Source organism: Boleophthalmus pectinirostris, unplaced genomic scaffold, assembly GCF_026225935.1.
Source record: "Boleophthalmus pectinirostris isolate CB_2022bp ecotype Guang Dong unplaced genomic scaffold, ASM2622593v1 HiC_scaffold_9, whole genome shotgun sequence".
NCBI classification, from domain to species: Eukaryota; Metazoa; Chordata; class Actinopteri; order Gobiiformes; family Gobiidae; genus Boleophthalmus; species Boleophthalmus pectinirostris.
The window spans coordinates 7,073,117-7,091,664 of NW_026571541.1; the positions used below are offsets into that span (position 1 = coordinate 7,073,117).

The following is an 18,548-nucleotide window of genomic DNA, read 5'->3' on the forward strand; positions in this document are numbered from 1 at the left end:
TGTTTTGAAATGTGATTCTTGGATTTATCAGTTCATGTTTCAGTATTTTTGTCAATTTTTCTAGACGTGTTTATCGGAATGTTTGTTGGAAAATCGAAATCAGATTTTCATTTTCCTATCAAGCAATTTTTCACTTAGTCATTCTCACTTTCTTGCTGAAAATCAAACACAGGTTCCTGAAAATGTTGAGTTTCACACTATTTCAAAACTTTTTGGCAGCGTTTGCTAATGTGTGCATTGTGTCACCATGGTAACGGCTAAACATTCCACCATATAAATACATATAGAACACCCCTGCATGATTTCACAGCAAAATATCTTATTTATTTGCTGAATTTGAAAGGTGAGGTTTAAATCTACTTCATTTTGGACTGTTTTTGAACGACATTTGAGAAAAGAACTTAAAGGTGCATTGCGTAACTTTTCTGGAGGGTCCGTCACCTGCTTGTCTTCATGGAGATGTCATTGCTTTGTCTAGAATGTTCCATGGTAGAGATTAAACCTGTCTATCACAATTGAGACAACTATAAGAAAGATTACAGGTCAGATCTGTGGAGAGTCGCCCCTATTTACATTGAGAGTTACTGGGTTTTTGAGCAATGGAAACACCTGTAATGATTAAATGCTAGATAGATGCGTTTAATCTTCATACCGTGGAACATTCTAGACAAAACAATAACGTCTCCAGGCCCGTCGACAGAAATGTGAGGGCCTGGGGCAAGAAGCGTCACATGGGGCCCCCTTTAATATGAATTAATAGTGATAGGGTCCAATTCTGAGGCTACCTTTATATGATGACAGTCTGAACAGAAGACGCAAAAGTGGCGTCGCGTCTTTGATTTTATTCCGCGGTTAGACATGTGTTTTCGGGAGATGTAAGGCATAAGGTGACGCAAAAATGTGTGGAATTTGATTGTGTATGCATGTCAGGTGGCTAGGTGGTGTTGTATGTGACTTGAACGTGTACCTGACGTGAGCAGATTTGACCAGAGTTTTGTGTCTTGGGCAGTGTAGACGGAAACACTACGGTGGAGAGTATTCATCTTGTCCACTCTGGAGGGTGGTTTCAGATTTTTGCATTTTAAGCCCAAAACACCATCACTGTCTAAACAAAAGGCACATCCAATACAATATTTTGTTGTTTTTACCCACAAGCGTTCTCATGTAAACAGACCCTGAGCCCCTAACAACGCTGGGATCTGGGACAACAAACCCTTTGCTGCCCCTTCAAGGTAGTAGATACCTTGAACATCTCCATGGAGGCAAGCAGGTGACAGATCTTCCATCAGAAAAGTTGCCCACAGCACAAATTACTTTTTGCAGTGATGCTTTACACAATAGTTCACATACCAGTATTGAGAGTTGGACATTTTGTTTATTCCAGATCTTTGTAAAAATCTGCCCAGTGAGTCTCAAAGCAAAGATGAAAAACACATTTCTGACACGATTAAAAGTCCCCAAAAATATGACAACAGTTTCAGATTTTTGTGCTTTTAAGTTCCCAAGACACCATCACTGTCTAAACGAAAAGCACTTCCAATAAAATATTTTGTCGTTTTTACTCGTGTAAACAGACCCTGAGCCCCTAAAAGCCTGGAATCTGGGACAACAAACCCTTTGCTGCTCCCTGTCTACTGCCCTGAACATCTCCATGGTGACAGATCTTCCACCAGAAAAGATGCGCAGTGCACCTTTAAGTCATGTCTTACCATGTGTTTTTTGAAGTTGTATTTGAAATTTGAGGTTCAAAAGGCTAACACAGTATTTAATCATCTCATTGACTGTAATTGCTGTGATTTCTCCCCTCGAGCTTCTCTGCAAACATATTCAGAAGCTCAGTTTTACATAACAAACTGGTTTCACTCACTGCTTTCTGGGTAATATTTGGCGCTGACTACACACATATGCAAAGGAGACCATTCCTCTCTAAGAAAACACATTATATCACCCTTTTCTATTGAATTTTTTTCCAATAATTTTGATTCTTAAAGTGATGTTTTAAAGGTGCATTGTAGCAAAGTAACAATAACCAAAATATCGTAATATTATATCTTCAGAAGTCTCACAATAATATAGAGAGTTGTGACAGTATGTCGAATTACAAGTTCCTTTGCTTAAATGCATTATTCTTTAGTAGGAACAGGCTAATAAACATAGGGAATTACATGTCCCATGATTCATTTCAGCTTAGACAACATGAAGAAATATGTTTTTTACTTGAATTTTTGAGATTATGACATTAATAATTCACACCAAAATCTTGTCAAGGTATTTTAAAAGCAAAAAAGTGTTCTATCTAGAATTATATTTGTCACTCCAAAATATTGTTATAAATATCGTACCATGAGATGCATATTGTGATAAAATCGTACCGAGAGGTTTGGATATCGTTACATCCCTAGTGCATTGTGTAACTTTTCTGGTGGAGGGTCTGTCAAATCATTTCTCTGTGGAGATAAGATGTCGACAAACTTTTATTGATCCGCAAAAGAAATTACTTAAGATGTTATTGCTTTGTCTGGAATGTTTCACAGTGTGATATTAAAGCTTTCTATCTTCACGGAGATCAAACCAGACCACGTTACAGGTTGGATCTGTGGAGAGGCGACCCCACTCACAATCAGAATGCCTGTTTTTCTAGGTATTTTTGAGCTATAAACTAGAGCATTGACATCTCCATAGAAACAAGCAGGTGACTGACCCCCAACCAAAAAGTTACACAGTGCATCTTTAAAATATATGTGTTAGACTTTTTAGTAATTACACTTTAATTAGCTTTAATAAACAAAGACAACAAATAGTTAAGAATGATTCAAACTTAGGAAATGCTTAATTAATATCATAATTTCTAACGCTTAAAGGATCCATATTATGTTATTTTCAGATGTGTGTTGTTTCCTTATCAACAAAACAAAACTACCACTTCATGACATCACAAGGTAGAACAGAGCATTTTTGAGCTTTGGAGACGGAGACAGACTAAAATAAAGGATTACTTAGACATGAGTGAATGAAAGAAATCACAATTCCAGGTCTGTTTTTGATGAGGTAGCTGCATTACAACATGTCATTTTAACTTTCCTCATATTAATTTTGCAGTGATGTTTTACACAATAGTTCACATACCCACATGGACATTTTGTTTATTCCAGATCTTTGTAAAAGTCTGCCCACTGACTCTCAAGTCAAAGATGAAAAACACATTCCTGACACGATTAAAAGTCCCCAAAAATATGACGACTCTTCTGACGATTTATGTAAAGTTCCAGATTAGACTGTTCAAAAACACCTCCTGCCCAAAGGGGATTATGATGTTTTGATGTTTTTATTACCCACTGAAGTATTCACTGTTTCAAGCCTACAGTTCAGTGAGGTCACGTTAGTACACAGCAGGTCTACAGTATTTCTGCATTTAGTATTGACTTTTTATAGTGCTTCCTTTATTTCAGTGGGAAGAATTATAGAACTACTACTTCTGCTACTACTACTTCTACTACTACTGCAAATTTTACAACTAAAATCAGTAAAAAGTTCTATCTTCTTGCCAAATTTTGACATTAGAATTTAAATTTTGGAGATATACAAAGTGACATCTATTATAAACTATATTTTTAAAGGTAAAAATAGGGTAAAAATTACAAAGTGAACACATTTGCAGTATAAAAAGTGATATCTGCAATTTCTGTTTATTAATACAGTTCACTTTTGTGCCAAAGTTTAACCTTAATTCAATAAAGTGTTCTGACAGTTCAGAAGGATTGCCGTAATATCATCTTAATATTGTCAGTGAGGAAAATGAGATGTACAAATTGATCCCACACATTAAAATCTCATTATATTTACACGCTTTTTTTGCATTCTGAAAAAAACACTGGTACAAACAGTTCTTCATCTTTCTTTCTCCGTCCTCCTTTGTCTGTTGTGGTCTGGAGCTGTCTCTGTTTTTGTGTCCTCTGGTGTCTCATTTGTCTGACTGACGTGTTATTGACTTGTGTTTATCTCTCTGTCTCTTTCTCCCTCTCCCTCCCTTCCTCTCTCTCTCTCTCTCTTCACCCCTCTGTCCCTCTGTCCCTCCCCCTCTCTCTTTCTCTGTCTCTTTCTTTCTCCCTCTCCCTCCCTTCCTCTCTCTCTCTCTTCACCCCTCTCTCCCTCCCCCTCTCTCTTTCTCTGTCTCTTTCTTTCTCTATCTTTCTCCACCTCTCTCTCTCCCTCTTTCTCTCTTTCCTTCTTGTTCTCCCTCTCTTTCCTTCTCTCTCTCTCTCCCCCTCCCTCTCACTCTTTCTCTCCCCTGCTCTCTCTCCCTCTCTCTCTTTCCTTCTTTCTCTCCCTCTCTCTCTCCCCTACACTTTCTCTGTCTCCCCATCTCTCTTTCTCTTTCTTTCCCTCTCTCTCTTCCCTCCCTCCCTCCCTCCCTCCTCATCTCTCTCTCCTCTCCCTCCCTCTCTCACTCCCCCTCTCTCTCTCTCTCTTTCCTTCTTTTCTCCCTTTCTCCCCAACACTTTCTCTTTGTCTCCTTCTCTCTCTTTCTCCATCTCTCTCTTTCTCTCCCTCCCTGTCTTCCTACCCATCTCTCTCTCTCCTCTCCCTCTCTCTCCACAACTCTCCTACATCTCTTTCTCTCCCTCTCTCTCTTTCTCCCCAACACTTTCTCTTTCTCTCCCTCCTCTCTCTTTCTCCTCTCTTTCTTTCCTTCCCCCTCTCCCTCCCCCTCTCTCTTTACCTCTCTCTCTGTCCTTCTTTTCTCCCTTTCTCCCCAACACTTTCTCTTTCTCTCCCTCTCTCTCTTTCTCATCTCTTTCCCTCCCTCCTTCCTTGTCTCTCTCTTCATCTCTCTCTTTCCTCTCCCTCTCTTCCTCCTCTCTCTCTCTTTCTCTCCCTCTCTCTCCTTCTTCCCAACACTTTCTCTTTCTTTCCCCATTTCTCTCTTCATCTCTCTCTCCTCTCCCTCTCTCTCTCTACCCATTTTCTCTATCCCTTCTTCCATCTTTCCTCCTCTCTCTCTCTCCCTCTTCTTTCTTCCTCTCACTCCATCTGTTCCTGTATTATCTCTGCTCCTTCTTTGTCTCTCACTCTTCACACTCCACAACACTTCTGTTTTCTTCAGAAACCCACCGGACCAGTTCTGTTCTTGTTTTTCGTCCACGGCTGACGTCTCACTCATGACTGACCTTTTCACTTCATATTTTACTTGACGAAAAAATTTTTTGTTCTGACCCATTTTACACAACCGCTGACTAATCAAATATCTAAACTAATATTGAAAGTAGAAACTCATTTACGCAAGACCACGCGATAATATAAAAGAAAGTACTACAATTTAATGTTGAAAATGGATATTGCATCCTCTCTTTAGTGACCCCTACCCCACATTTGGACCCCCACACCTCCGTCAGAGTTCGGTGCCAGTATTCTGATATATTGGTTTCTGCAGACTCTGGCACATCAGAGAAAGCATGAGGAAGTGAGAGGGGTACTATATCTGAACTTGTTGACTGCACGTAGCTCATGGGTCGGCGCTGGCGCATCCTGCTGACCACGTCGTGTCCTTGGAGACCAGCTGGGCCGGACCCGTCCTGACCCGTGTCTCATGTACTGGGACAAAGGTTCTCACGCTCCCCTTTATCTGCGGTATTCAGACATACTCCCTGGCCTCGCCCGTTTGCATTGATCATTGCTTAAAGAATGTGCTGATAACATTTTCAAATTGTCTTATTTTTTGTGCAATTTTGTGGTTGGGGGTTCATAACCTGCTTGTTTCTAAGGAAATATCATTGTTCTGCCAGGAATGTTCCACAAACACCATTTATTATTTATATTTATTCAATTACAGATGGTTTTATAGATCAAAAATACCAAGATAAACAGGCATTCTGGCTGTGAGTGGGGTTGCCTCTCCACAGATCTGATCTGTAACTTGGTCTGGTTTGGTCTCCATGAAGATAGAAAGGTTTAATACTATACTGTGAAATGTTCCAAATCAATAACATCTCCATGGACAAAAGTATTTGCACTACAAAAGTTATACAAAGTTCTAAAAATGAAATGTGAAATAAGGCAATTAATAGTTGAAAAAATGTCCACAAAATAAAATTAAAGGACTCACTATGTAACTTCACTGGTGCGCCCGCAACCTGCTTGTCATGGAGATGTTATTACATTGCCTGGAATGTTCCACTGTATGGCATTAAACGTCTATCTTTCATTTATTATCTGACCTGTCACTTGGCCTGCCTGTGTCCTTGAAGATAGCTTAGAAGAAAAAGTTATTTAATTAGTTGTTTTATTTAAATGTTTTCCCCAATTTTTAGCATTTTATATAACAAAAAAGTCTTAATTTGAGAAAACATAGATTATTATTTGAGACATATGGATGTTGCTTAATTGTTAGTTTACATTCACTGACCTTTTAAATAATTCCCGGTGCACCTCGCAAAGTTTTTGGGTACGCTTAGAAGCCCCGGTACCTCTGATTGAAAAACACTCCCCCATTTGACCCCATTGTACTCGCTCAGTCCCCCGCTGTAAATTGTCATAACCTGTATTCTTCCACTCCAGTGCTACTACAGAAAAGCCTTGTTATTTGTACTACTTTTGGCTGGGTCAGAGTCATTTTGAACACTTACCTTTGTTCTAATTAACCAAAGAGTGACGTTTTCATGAGGTGAAAGGGTTCTCTAGCTGCTAACAAGCTGACCCCCGCAGAGACACAGAGTAACTGGAGGAGGGTTCTTGGTACGGTCAGGCACAAGGCTTTTTATGGTGAATGTGTTCCTCCTAATTGGAAATAGACTCATTTGTGCAACAGGCTCAGCATTTTACTGTATGTTGTAACTAGTGACAATTCAATATTTTTAAATGAAATTCATCAGTTTCAGCTTCCTGTTATATGGTGCCATTTTGAGGACAATTCAAAAGATTCTAGATAAGATAATATTCTGTTTTGAAATGTAGTTGTGCAACAGTACACAAAAATTATGGTTCTGTATGTACCTCGATTTTGAGGTCACGGTTCGGTTCATTTTTGGTACAGTATGGGAACAAAATGTAAAACCATTTGCTTGTTGTTTATTTTTGTTTTTATTAAACCAACAATTTATTTTAACATTATACAAATGGGAAAATAATTATTCCGTGCCAGCAAAAGGCGATAGCGAGGACCGTGGTGTGACAATCATAGTTTTGCGAGGATTCACATGGTTCGGAGGGACGTAGTCAAGGCGGCCATCCTAACTATAAAGCGCTATGGAAACACTGCCACCCCAATCACAGACAAGTTGTCATGAATATTAAAGAGTCGAGCCTTCTGTGCAGCTGTACGTGTAGTGGCGGAATGTAAACACACACAAATTGCACAAATTCACTCGTGCACAGCCCTGCACCGAACCAAACATCCCATATCGAAATGGTTTGGCACGAATACATGTACCATTACACCCCTACTGAATTGTATTCTGTCTATATCTCCAAAGCTCTATTCCACCTTGTGATGTCATGAAGTGGTAGTTTTTAAGTAAACATCTACTTTTTACCTTTTGTTCTGTAGAGATTGGTAATTCCAAGACTGAAATCATTCAAATGATTTTAGTAAAGGTGTATGGAGTAAAAACACACTGAAGCACTTCCTGTATTACCACATGACATCAGGTGGAACTGAGCTTTTTTTTGTATGAGAGAAGAACTCAGGTTAAATATGCAGCGTTGATGTGTTAAACATGTGTGAATGAAACAAAACTCCAGGTATGTTCAGGTATCTTCATACGGGCGCTTTGAAACGCATGACCTAAATGCATAACACACATAACTCGTCCCATGTTGACCGTATCAGATCTCCGGAGTGACGGTGCTGTCTGCGTCTGGTGTTGATCTGCAAAAGCATCTTGTTTATATGTGAACTCTGGGTTTGGAACAGTCTGTGCAGAGCTTCTTCTTCCGTCTTTATTGTGCAACTCTGTGTTCCACGTCAAACAGTAAAAGGATTGTGGTGACACAGAGAATCTGCAGCCAGTCATGCACAACCAGAAGAATGACACAGAGCTGCTTGTGATCAGGGTGTATCTCATGTGACTTCTAGAACTGAGAAAGGTTATTGTGAAAGGAGACATATGAAAAATGGACTTTCATATCTTGTAGTAAATCTTTGTTTACTTCACGTTGTATTAGATTGATTCATGCATATTTGAGTCATCTTGTGTTGTCATGCATTCAGGGCTTCACCTATATCTCCTTATGCAAAAATATACAAAACAATTAGAATAGCATAACATAAAACATGCTGCTTGCTATGGTGAAATTGCTCTACGAAGAGGTTTTATCAGTTCTATGCACATTTCAAGAATGGATTTATCCTCCAGAACCTAGCATGTCTTTTGAAATAAATCAATATATATATAACTATAACTGTAAGCTCTAAATATATAGAATCTCAGTTTATCTAATGTCGTATTTTGTTCTCTTTCAGCTGCCTAACATGTTTGGAGACTTGAGGTCCACCTTCATCGCTCTGATGATCGGCTCCTACGCTTCTTCTGCTGTCACCTTCCCTGGCATCAAGGTAATTCTCAGTACTGAAAGTTTGTACTGTATTTAACTGTACTTTGTAGAAAAAGTACTTTTATATAGCTACTAGGGATGCAAAGATATTTGATATAATATCAAATTGCTCAATACTGGTCTCACGATTCGATACACGTGTTTGGTCAATCCATGTGCCCATACGTACATATCCCTCCATGCGCTTTGTTTTGTCATTAAATTTGGTCTGAAAGGAGAACAGTTATCACAGCGTCCTCCTCAGATGCAGCAGAAAACAGTTCCATAGGGACTTAAAGAGGAAATATTCTAACAGAGGAGGATTTTATCTTTCAGTTACTTTATATTTTATGTTGATAAACCCAAGTATGACAAAGATATGAACTATGAAATACTTTAAAATAACTTTTGGCTTTACATCAGCTTTAATCAAATGCATTTGTATACGCACTTGCGAATATATGCAATTTTTTTCTTAGACTTTATCTTGTAAGTTTTACAGTCCGTTGAGACATTTTTTTCTAATATAACATAGTTTGAGTGTCCAGAAAGAGGATGGGAGAGCTTTGTGTGTCAGAAACTGTAGCAGCACAGTGTAGGAGGAGCTATGTACTGTCTCTGCTGGAGAGGGCAGAGCCGCAGACATGTGAGCATGTCAGGTGTAACTCATTGAACCAAATGAACTAAAACACTTTACATAAAACTTTACAGTAGTTGTGCTGTAGTGTATTGTATGTAATGTTTCATTAACATCTTAATGTTATTATATTTTACTCATAAGCAGAAAAAATTACATGAGATTTTTTTTGTCTTAAAACGTATCAAAATTGAATCAGTATCGTGACCCGTATATCGAGATACGTATCGAATCGTGGGAAAACCATATTGTTGCATCCCTAATGACTACAAATTTAATTAGTGTTGCCAAAAGTATAAAGTATACATGGATAAAACTCTTTCACACAGTTTTTGTAGTATTTATGTCTAGTCTTTCATAGAAAACTTGATTAATTAGACTGCAAACGCTACAAGATTGATAATGTGTTGAACTCAATGACATCTACTAAATTACAGTTTTGGATTAGCTACTTTAGACCCCTGGTATTGTCCCACGTTATGAACTGTCCTCTCTATCCTCTTTTGTTCTTCATCTTCTCTCTGTTCTGCCAACTCGAAAATGTGATATTGATTTCCCATTACTTCTGTTTTTGTGTCCAGGTCATTTACGATCTCGGAGCCACCTTCATCTCCATCCTGCTGGTCTGGGCCGGCTGCGCATGCCTCGTCTTCCTCAACTGCTTCGTCAACTGGCCCCTGGAACCCTTCCCCGGGCCCGAGGACATGGATTTCACGTAAGATATAACAACAGCGCAAACCGAAACAAGCTGACAATTTGGTAGCCTCGAGCGCCGTTTCAGATATCCATTATAATGCTATGAGGCTACACCTGCTCTAAAGCGGATTCACACAGAGCTGAAAAAATCTGCCTTTAAGCGCACAGAGATCACATAGACACTGTTAGGTTAGAAAGGTGAATGGTTATAGTCTCAAATCCCCTTGAAATGCACCGTAAACCCAGAGCTTTTAAACAGGAAATAGCATTAACTCTGCAGATCAAGTGGCTTCTCTCTTATTCGCATGGCTCACAAGTTTCCAAAAAGTCTTCCCTGTCAAAATTTTGCAGTTTTGTCTTAAAATGTTATAATATCCGTAGCTGAAGTGTTGTATTTTTTTGGAGAGACAGGTATAATAAATCCACAGGAAATCACACAGACTGGAGAAGAGATACCAGATATTGATCCTGTAGGAAATGAATGTTGTAGTGGCGGCATAAAAAAAAAAAGAAGAAGACAAAGCATGGGAAGATTTTTAAAGGGCCCATATTACACTGTTTTCTGATCTATATTATAATGTTGTTTTCTCATCACAAACAGACCTGGAGATTAGTTTTTTTTTTTATTTACACATGTTTAACACACAAGCCCTGCATATTTAGGGTGAGTTTCTCTCTCAAACCTTGTGATGTCATGTGGTAATACAGGAAGTGCTTTACTGTGTTTTTAAATTCCACACACTTTCACGAGAATCATTTGGATGATTTCAACTGTGGAACTTTTAATCTCTGCTGAACTAAAGGTAAAATGTAGCTGTTAACTTGAAAAATATCGCTTCATGACATCACAAGGTGAGACAGAGTATTTTGAGCTTTGGAAAGGTAGATAATAAAGGATTACTCAAACATCTGTAAATAAAACGCAACTCCATTTATGTTTTTGATGAAGTAACAATATTATAACACAGACATTTAGCGTAATATTGAATTAAAATTCAAATTATTAATATCCATTAGGGCTGGGTATCATTAAGAAGCTGCCGATACGATACATACTTCAATACATAGGCCACGATATAATACGTATCCCGATACAGTGCACTTTCTATTCAAAACGATATATTTCAAAACGATTTGATATGGTTCTGTAAAAAAAAAAAAAAGACTAAATCATGGCTGTGATACTAAAAGTCTTTGTTAAACCACTTCTTGTGCAGTTTATATGAAACACAAACATTTTAATCATCAAAACAGTAAAAATGCCAAATGTGACGCATAAACGAGTTTCCTTCAACTAAACAAGCAACAAAACTGTAGCGCTGTAACATAATAACTGAGTAAAATTGAGCGATATATCGATATAGCAGCTCACGATATCAATACGGTATCATCACATAAAACAATACGATATATTGATATTTCGATATTTTTGAACATCCCTAATATCCATTATACTTTAAAACTCTTAGCTATTTTACACAGTTACATAGTCACAGTTAATCATAATTATTTTGGCTACTGTATGTTTTGATAATCCTGACACCATTTTTCTATACTGTCCCTTACCTGTAATATAACCCTAACTGTATTTTTCAGGGTGAAGATTAAGTTCAGCTGGCTGGGCTTCGATCACAAAATCACAGGGAAGCAGTTCTATCGTCAGGTGACCACCGTGGGGCGCCGCCTCAGTGTGGGGAACACTCTGCAGCCTCCTGCCGCCAATGAACTGGCCACTCAGGAGGCCAACAAGCTCTGTCTGTCCACAGTGGACCTGGAAGTCAAGACCAACAAGCCTGAAGAGAGTGAGTCATATATGTGTCTATGAGGGACTACAGTATGAATCATGTGGAATTTCACTGCTGACACATCTGCTGAGTGCAACATAGTGCAGTCTGGGTTCTCTCTGTATGTTCTGTTGAGCTGCAACAATTCGTTTTGTTTTCTGGACAGCAGTGAGCAGCCACCCCCAGTTACAGAACTTAAAGATCTTTTCCATTTTCTTATAGACATTAAGAGGAGAAAAATTATATTAAAAGTTTTAAAGCTTGCTAATGGAAAATGTACTTTAATTATTAAGCAAGCGATCACTGTTGAGCTTCTTACAGACTATAAAACACAAGCCTGAAAGATTGTTTACAAGACAGTAGTTCAATAATACACTTAAATATTCTCTGTTTACGAGACTTGAGTCACCGTATTACAACCTTTTTTATTTTTAACCAAATCAAACTTTTCCCACATAGATTTACAGATAGTTGAAGCTCAACTAAACACACGTTAAGATATAAAAGCACATTTCAGCTGGATTGCAATTACAGCTTCCAGTTTCTGAAATAGGGGTATCACTAAAAGATTTAGATAATAGAATTTTGTCAACATTGTCCCATCTAAAATTGGTCAAATACTGTACAAGTAAGTTTAAACCCAAAAAACCTAGTTACCTTTGTCCCATATTACTCCACTTTGCCCCATTAACCCGAGTGACCACAATGCCACTGCTCCTCTCTGGTCCTATTATAACTCAGTGACTTACAGTGGGGGCCTGCTCTCCCCCCTCACGCTCTTTTCGGTACTAATGAACCGTGCACCAGGTCCGGACTCTTTCTTAGAAAAGCCTCTCAGCGGGAGAAGGGCAAACAGCAGGGGGCAGTGTAGTAGGTTAAGTATTTAGCTGTTGCATGTAATGCTCCTGTCCATTCATGTATTTTAGGCTGAGTTGGTGCCATTCTTGACATTTCGTTGACGGTTTTTGGTGTATTTAGGCGCTTGACTTTTGAGGAATTTTTTGAGATACAGACAAAATCTGTTGTGTCAGAATAAGGACGGAAACGCACTGATTAATTAGAATAGTACTTTTCTTAATATATGGTTGATAAGAGCTGGGTTGGTAGAGTGTTTGTAGTCAGGCTGGTGCCACCTAGTGCCTCTGCTCAATTTCATTTCTCTCCAGCGACTAGGTCAGGAATCGGAATATACTAGAAGGTTTGCAAGAACCCTGGAAGTTGTAGACCGGGCCAAACAGCGAAGAGCTGTGAAGCCATGACTTCAAACTCAAGCGCCTGTCTGGGTCCCTTTTGTGGTACAGCACAACAGTAAACAAAGCGTCGAGATGGATGTAGACGAAGACATTCTGTATTGGCAGCGATTCCTGAGATTGAGGATTTAAAGCTGGAACAAAGAGAATGTTTGGTGAATTTTATCAAGGGGAAACACGTTATTGCCCTTCTTCCTACGGGATTTGGCGCTTTACATACGTCATGACCAAACAGCAGGGATTGGTTAAATAAAAAAAGTACCCACCTACTGTCGAGTGAAAGAATCCTAATGCTGCAAGATTAGATGGTCTCCACAAAGTGAAACCGGCTGATGAAGCAAGCTAGTGTTGGTCCCCTGATCCAAAGTATGCCAGTTTGAAACTTGCTCTCGACATAATCATTGTTGTTGTGTCTTTGGGCAAGACACTTAATGGTCCTCGCTCCTCCTATGAAAGCATGTGTTAATGGACGAGTTGTTCCTTGATGTAAAGCTCTTTGAGTTTGATATAAACAAGTCTTGAGGTCAAAATAAGTCGGCTCTGAGCTATCAGCATCCAATTACGAAGCATTTTATTGTCTGAGAATCAGGAAATCTGCATTTGCATGCTAGTTGCATCACTGTTAGGTCAGATCTGTGGAGAGGCGACCCCGCTCACAATCAGAATGCCTGTTTTTCTAGGTATTTTTCACCTCTGCCTGTAATTGAATAAATGTAAGGTAGTGCTGTTTAATGCCATACTGCGGAACATTCCAGGCAGAGCAGTGTCGCATCCATAGAAACAAGCAGGTGACTGACCCCAAACAAAAATTACACCTTGAGAGCATTAGTCTCCACTTGTGCACTGAGCCTAAATCATAACAACCAAACTGCACCATCTGTGTTCACTTTCCTTTTTTAAAAGAGACCTATTAATGATCAACCTTTCCCAGCAGCTCCTTCCACTTGTTTAGGTTTTGTCCACAAGTTAACAGGAGTTTCCTTAGTAACCAAAGCCACTGTGAATATTTAGATAGTTCAAGTCACTGAGCCTGAGTCAGATAATACAAGGAGTTTCCATTTTGAAGGCACTTTGAGACAAGCAAAAGGCAACAGAGAAAAAAATGAACTAAAATGTTGCGTATGTTGCAGCTTATATATTTTTCTATTTTGGAATGCAAGCTTTATTGTTAGTAGTGTTGAGTTTAATATGCAAAATATATTGCGTTGAAATGTCTTGTTCATATATGCTGTTAATGTCTTTTTCTAGATTACTGCCTACCAAAATGTGAGGAGAGAGAGGCTGTTTTTCCTATTGGTATCAAATTTTCAGAACAAATTTCCCAAAAAGAAAATTTACAAATGTAGATTTTAGAATTTTATTTAATATAATGTAGAGTACACCCATAAAATGTTGAGAAATATCTGAAACCCAGCCATATTCACTTTTCAAATGGAGAGTCTGGCACCTGTTTGTCTCCATGGTGATGTTATTGCTTTGCCTGGTTTTACAATATGGCATCAATTTATCTAGTATTTATATTCAATTACAGGTGTCATCTGCATACTCTCCATGGAATTTAATGCCGTACATGGGGACATTTCAGGCAACGCGTTAACATTTCCTAGAAAGTCATAGTGCAGCCTTAAGCATTTCTGCTCATTTGCTTTTTACGTACTACAGTTTACTTTACTCTCTGATTTACCTTTGCAAACAGTGTATTACACAAAACGGACTCTTGTGAGCTTTAAACTATCATGTCTTCTTGGACAATATAAGACTTCATATGCTCCACTAGAAATTTGTGTGAATGAAACTTTGTGATCAGGAAATAACATTATAACATACTGTAGATCAGAAAATAACCTAATATTTACCAATGCGTAAAGACAGATTAACCACATGTAAATATGTGTGCAAGTGTGAAAAAGTGCAAAAATAAATGAGTATAAAGGTACACACTGTCAAGCTAAACTGTTACGTAACTGTGAGTAATGGCAAATACAACAACCCTGTGTCAGATATGGAAATGCATAGGCTCATGGCATCATCGTACTGTACAAAATATGAAGCAATACAGTGTAAGAACTTACGGCATAGTGAAACATTTTACAATAAAGTGCCATCTGATGTGTATGTACAGATTATGTAACAGATTAGAAATATTTGGGCGCCTAAGAAGGCCTGTCACCATAATGAATTTTGAAGTGCCACTGTGTACATTCCAGAACTAAATATAGACGATGCATGATAATATTGAAACAAGAGGTGGATGAAATACTCAGTTTTGTTACTTAAGTAAAAGTACAGATATAAAAAAGGTGAAAAGTTTCTCCAGTAAAAGTATCACATGAAAACTAATAAACTAAATAAGTGAAAGTGTAAGTAAACACATTTTTAACAGGTATGTTAAGAGTAAAAATTAAAGGTATTTTGCAGAGATTTTTAGAATAATTAAAGGATGAAATGTAGTGATTTTAAAAAAGAATTTAGCGGATTTTCTAGCTACTTTTGCGTCTCAAATTAAATATACTAAAAGCATGAAGGTCTCACACTGTAAAGAAAAATACTTTTGATTTTTCAGCCCAGATCTAAAATAAAGTGGAGTAAGAAGTACAGACTCAAATGTAGTGAAGTGAAGTAAAATTATCCACTGTAAAACTGATTTAAGTAAAGTACAGATACGTAAAATTTGTACTTAAGTATTGTACTATTACTTTCGTACTTCGTTACCTTCCACCACTGATTGAAACCAAACCATGAATCAAAATGATCCTCCAAAATTTACTATAAATCTACAATATTGTAATAAATTGCAGTTGAATGATAAGTTGATATAGTAGGACTGTGCAGGTTGAATGGGAGCAGTGACTGAAATGTACAGAATTTTGGTGCTTTTACAAATGGCAGCTCCTCCAAAGTCACATTTTTATATTGTAACTTCAGGAATGCACATTTTTTGTTTTGGTGATATAGTATTTTCATTCTCTGCTACACATGTTGTCTAAAGGCTAAAGTTATCTGAAGTTACGTTTGGTTCAGCTCAGCCCAGTGTTTTAAATAGATTTCTAGACTGGCAGCAGAAGCATACCTTATTTTAAAGGGCCTATGTTATATTACACTATTTTCTGATCTATGTTATAATGTTGTTTCCTCATCACAAACAGACCGGGAGTTGTGTTTCGTTTTATTCACACATGTTTAACACACAGATCCTGTATATTTAGGCTGAATTCTTTGCTCAAACACTTCTCTCTTCTAGCTCTGGAATTGCTAATATTGACTTCTGCATTACATAGTATTGTGTAATAATCCACTACTATATACTTACTCACCAAGAATGACTTTTACTTAAATGTTTGTGTTTCAGTAGAAAGTCAAGGGGGGACACAACGTTACCCATAACATAACAATCCATTTCTTTTGTTCCCACAGGTCAGTCGTTTATCCGCAGTATCCTGAGCCCCATCTTCCTGCTCTCCCTCATCACCATGTGTGTGACACAGCTCCGCCTCATCTTTTACATGGGAGCCATGAACACCATCCTGGAGTACCTCACCGAAGGAGACCTCAGCACAGGTACTATTAATGCTACTACTAATACTACTGCTGCTACTACTACTACTACTACTACTACTACTGCTATTACTATTACTAGGGATGTAACAATAACCGAAATACCGTCTTATTGTAGTGCCAAAACTCTCACAATAATATCATGGCCTGTCACAGTATATTAAATTATAAAGTCATTAGCTGAAAGGTATTTATGAAAGAGGGAACTACATAGACCATGATCCTTTGCTTCATTTCAATGTAGACAGCATGATAAAATAGCTGTTTTTAAAATAGCAATTTTAAATCTTTGGATTATAACAGTAATAATTCACGCTGAAGTCTTTTCAAAGAGTTCAAAAAGAGAAAAAGCTCATATTCACAACTGTGTCAGCTTCTCCCAAATATTTCAGTAAATATTGTACTGTGAGATTTGGATATTGTTACCTACAACTATTACTACTGCTGCTACTACTACTATTAGGCATACTGTTATTTTTTACAACAAGTACACCATTAACCCATCTTTAAGTCAGATAGAGGAAATATTCTCATAGTATCAGCATATTTTTTTAATGCTGTCACGGTATGGTATAATGTGCATTTTAAATATATTTTGTTGAAAGTACAAATAGAGATTAAGACATTTTTTCCCCATACAAATTAGTAGTAGATATTGTTACATTGATATAGCAGAGGTATTAGTTAAAGAACTCAAAAGTACATTAGTAGCTGTAAATGTCACTTTTAGTTGCATTAATTGAAGGAGCAAAATAGTAATTTCCACTTCACAAAAATACTTTTATACAAGAGATGTTATTACAGTGCGGTACTAATGAAGTTGTTGTGGTAGTTGCAGCTCGATCAATAGGACAATCTCACATTCAAAACTTCACAATAGTACGCTGTTCTTATAATTCCTACACTTTTTGCTTTGTGCTGATATGTGCTAACTAATCAAGTCTGAGTCTCCTTTGCCTGTCTGGCTTAAACCGCTTATGTTCTTGTTTCTAACCTGGTCCATGTTCTGCTCCTTCCTCTGCTCTGCTTCCTGTCACGCTGGCTTCCCGTTTCAGTCGAGAAGATGGAAGTTGGTAAGAGATTTTAGGACAAACTTTCAAATGACTCAAACATTTTGTGTTTCTTCAACTTCCTGCAGCTCCATGCCATCTTTGTCTGTCACATAAATGTCTATTGTGAATGTGAAACGGTTTGTCTGTTCTAGTTCATGCATCCCTTGACATAGACAAGTTTAAGTTTTTAATGCCATACTATAAATATCACCTCTGTGGAGACAAGCAGGTAGCACTCTATGTGATTATCACACACTTACTCAAACACCAGTGTAAGCAGTGTCTTGCCCAAGGACTCAAAGGCAGAATTTCATTTGACAATATTAGTTTTAGTGGGTGCGTCTCAACAAATTCTCGTAATACAAATGAGTCAATGTGTACCCAACATAAACTGTATAAAGAAGTGGACTAAGGGAGTGTGAAGTCATCCACAATGTTCAGCTCCAGTCAAATGAAGCTCAAGAGGCTGGCAGTTATGGGGTGAATTTGGAGTCGAGGTAAACATATTAGGTATTTATTTACAGACAAAATAGCAAAATAAAACAAACCAAAGTGACAATGCTCGCTGCAGTAGTTACAGAGAGAGGGTTAACAGTTTTTCAGTGCAGTCAATTGGAGCTTATGGCCTATGAAATCTCTAAATGTACACATCCCATCACATCTTCATGCTCATTTTGTATTTTTATTTAAATGCTAAACTAAAACCTAAACTGCTCTGTCTCATCTGTTTCCCAGTGAGCGTGTACACGTCCATCTTTGGCGTCCTGCAGCTCCTGTGTCTGGTCACGTCTCCCGTCATCGGTTACGTCATGGACTGGAGACTCAAAGACTGTGAGGACGAGAACGACAAACTCACCAAAAGGTCAGTCTCATCTCGTTTCACATTTGACCTGTTCATGGTGTTCATAGACGACGTTTTGAGTTCTGAGCTTGTTAATCGCTATGGCAACGGTGCTAATTTTTCATTACACAGACAGAAACACATGAATAGAAACAAAAAATACCCTGCTCAGATTTCATTTCCTGTTATGACCAGTTTTTAAAA

General features: G+C 38.0%; 1 protein-coding gene across 1 annotated transcript in view; it reads left to right on the forward strand.

Moving 5' to 3' along the window:
- The window catches only part of LOC110160358 (large neutral amino acids transporter small subunit 4-like), a 57,273-nt gene that overhangs the window by 30,639 nt on the left and 8,086 nt on the right, over window positions 1-18,548 (forward strand). Inside the window, exons 6-10 of the mRNA XM_020924996.2 lie at window positions 8,459-8,551; window positions 9,748-9,881; window positions 11,459-11,664; window positions 16,311-16,454; window positions 18,239-18,365. Coding sequence (XP_020780655.1) covers window positions 8,459-8,551; window positions 9,748-9,881; window positions 11,459-11,664; window positions 16,311-16,454; window positions 18,239-18,365 — 704 coding nt within the window. The remainder of the gene's footprint in view (window positions 1-8,458; window positions 8,552-9,747; window positions 9,882-11,458; window positions 11,665-16,310; window positions 16,455-18,238; window positions 18,366-18,548) is intronic.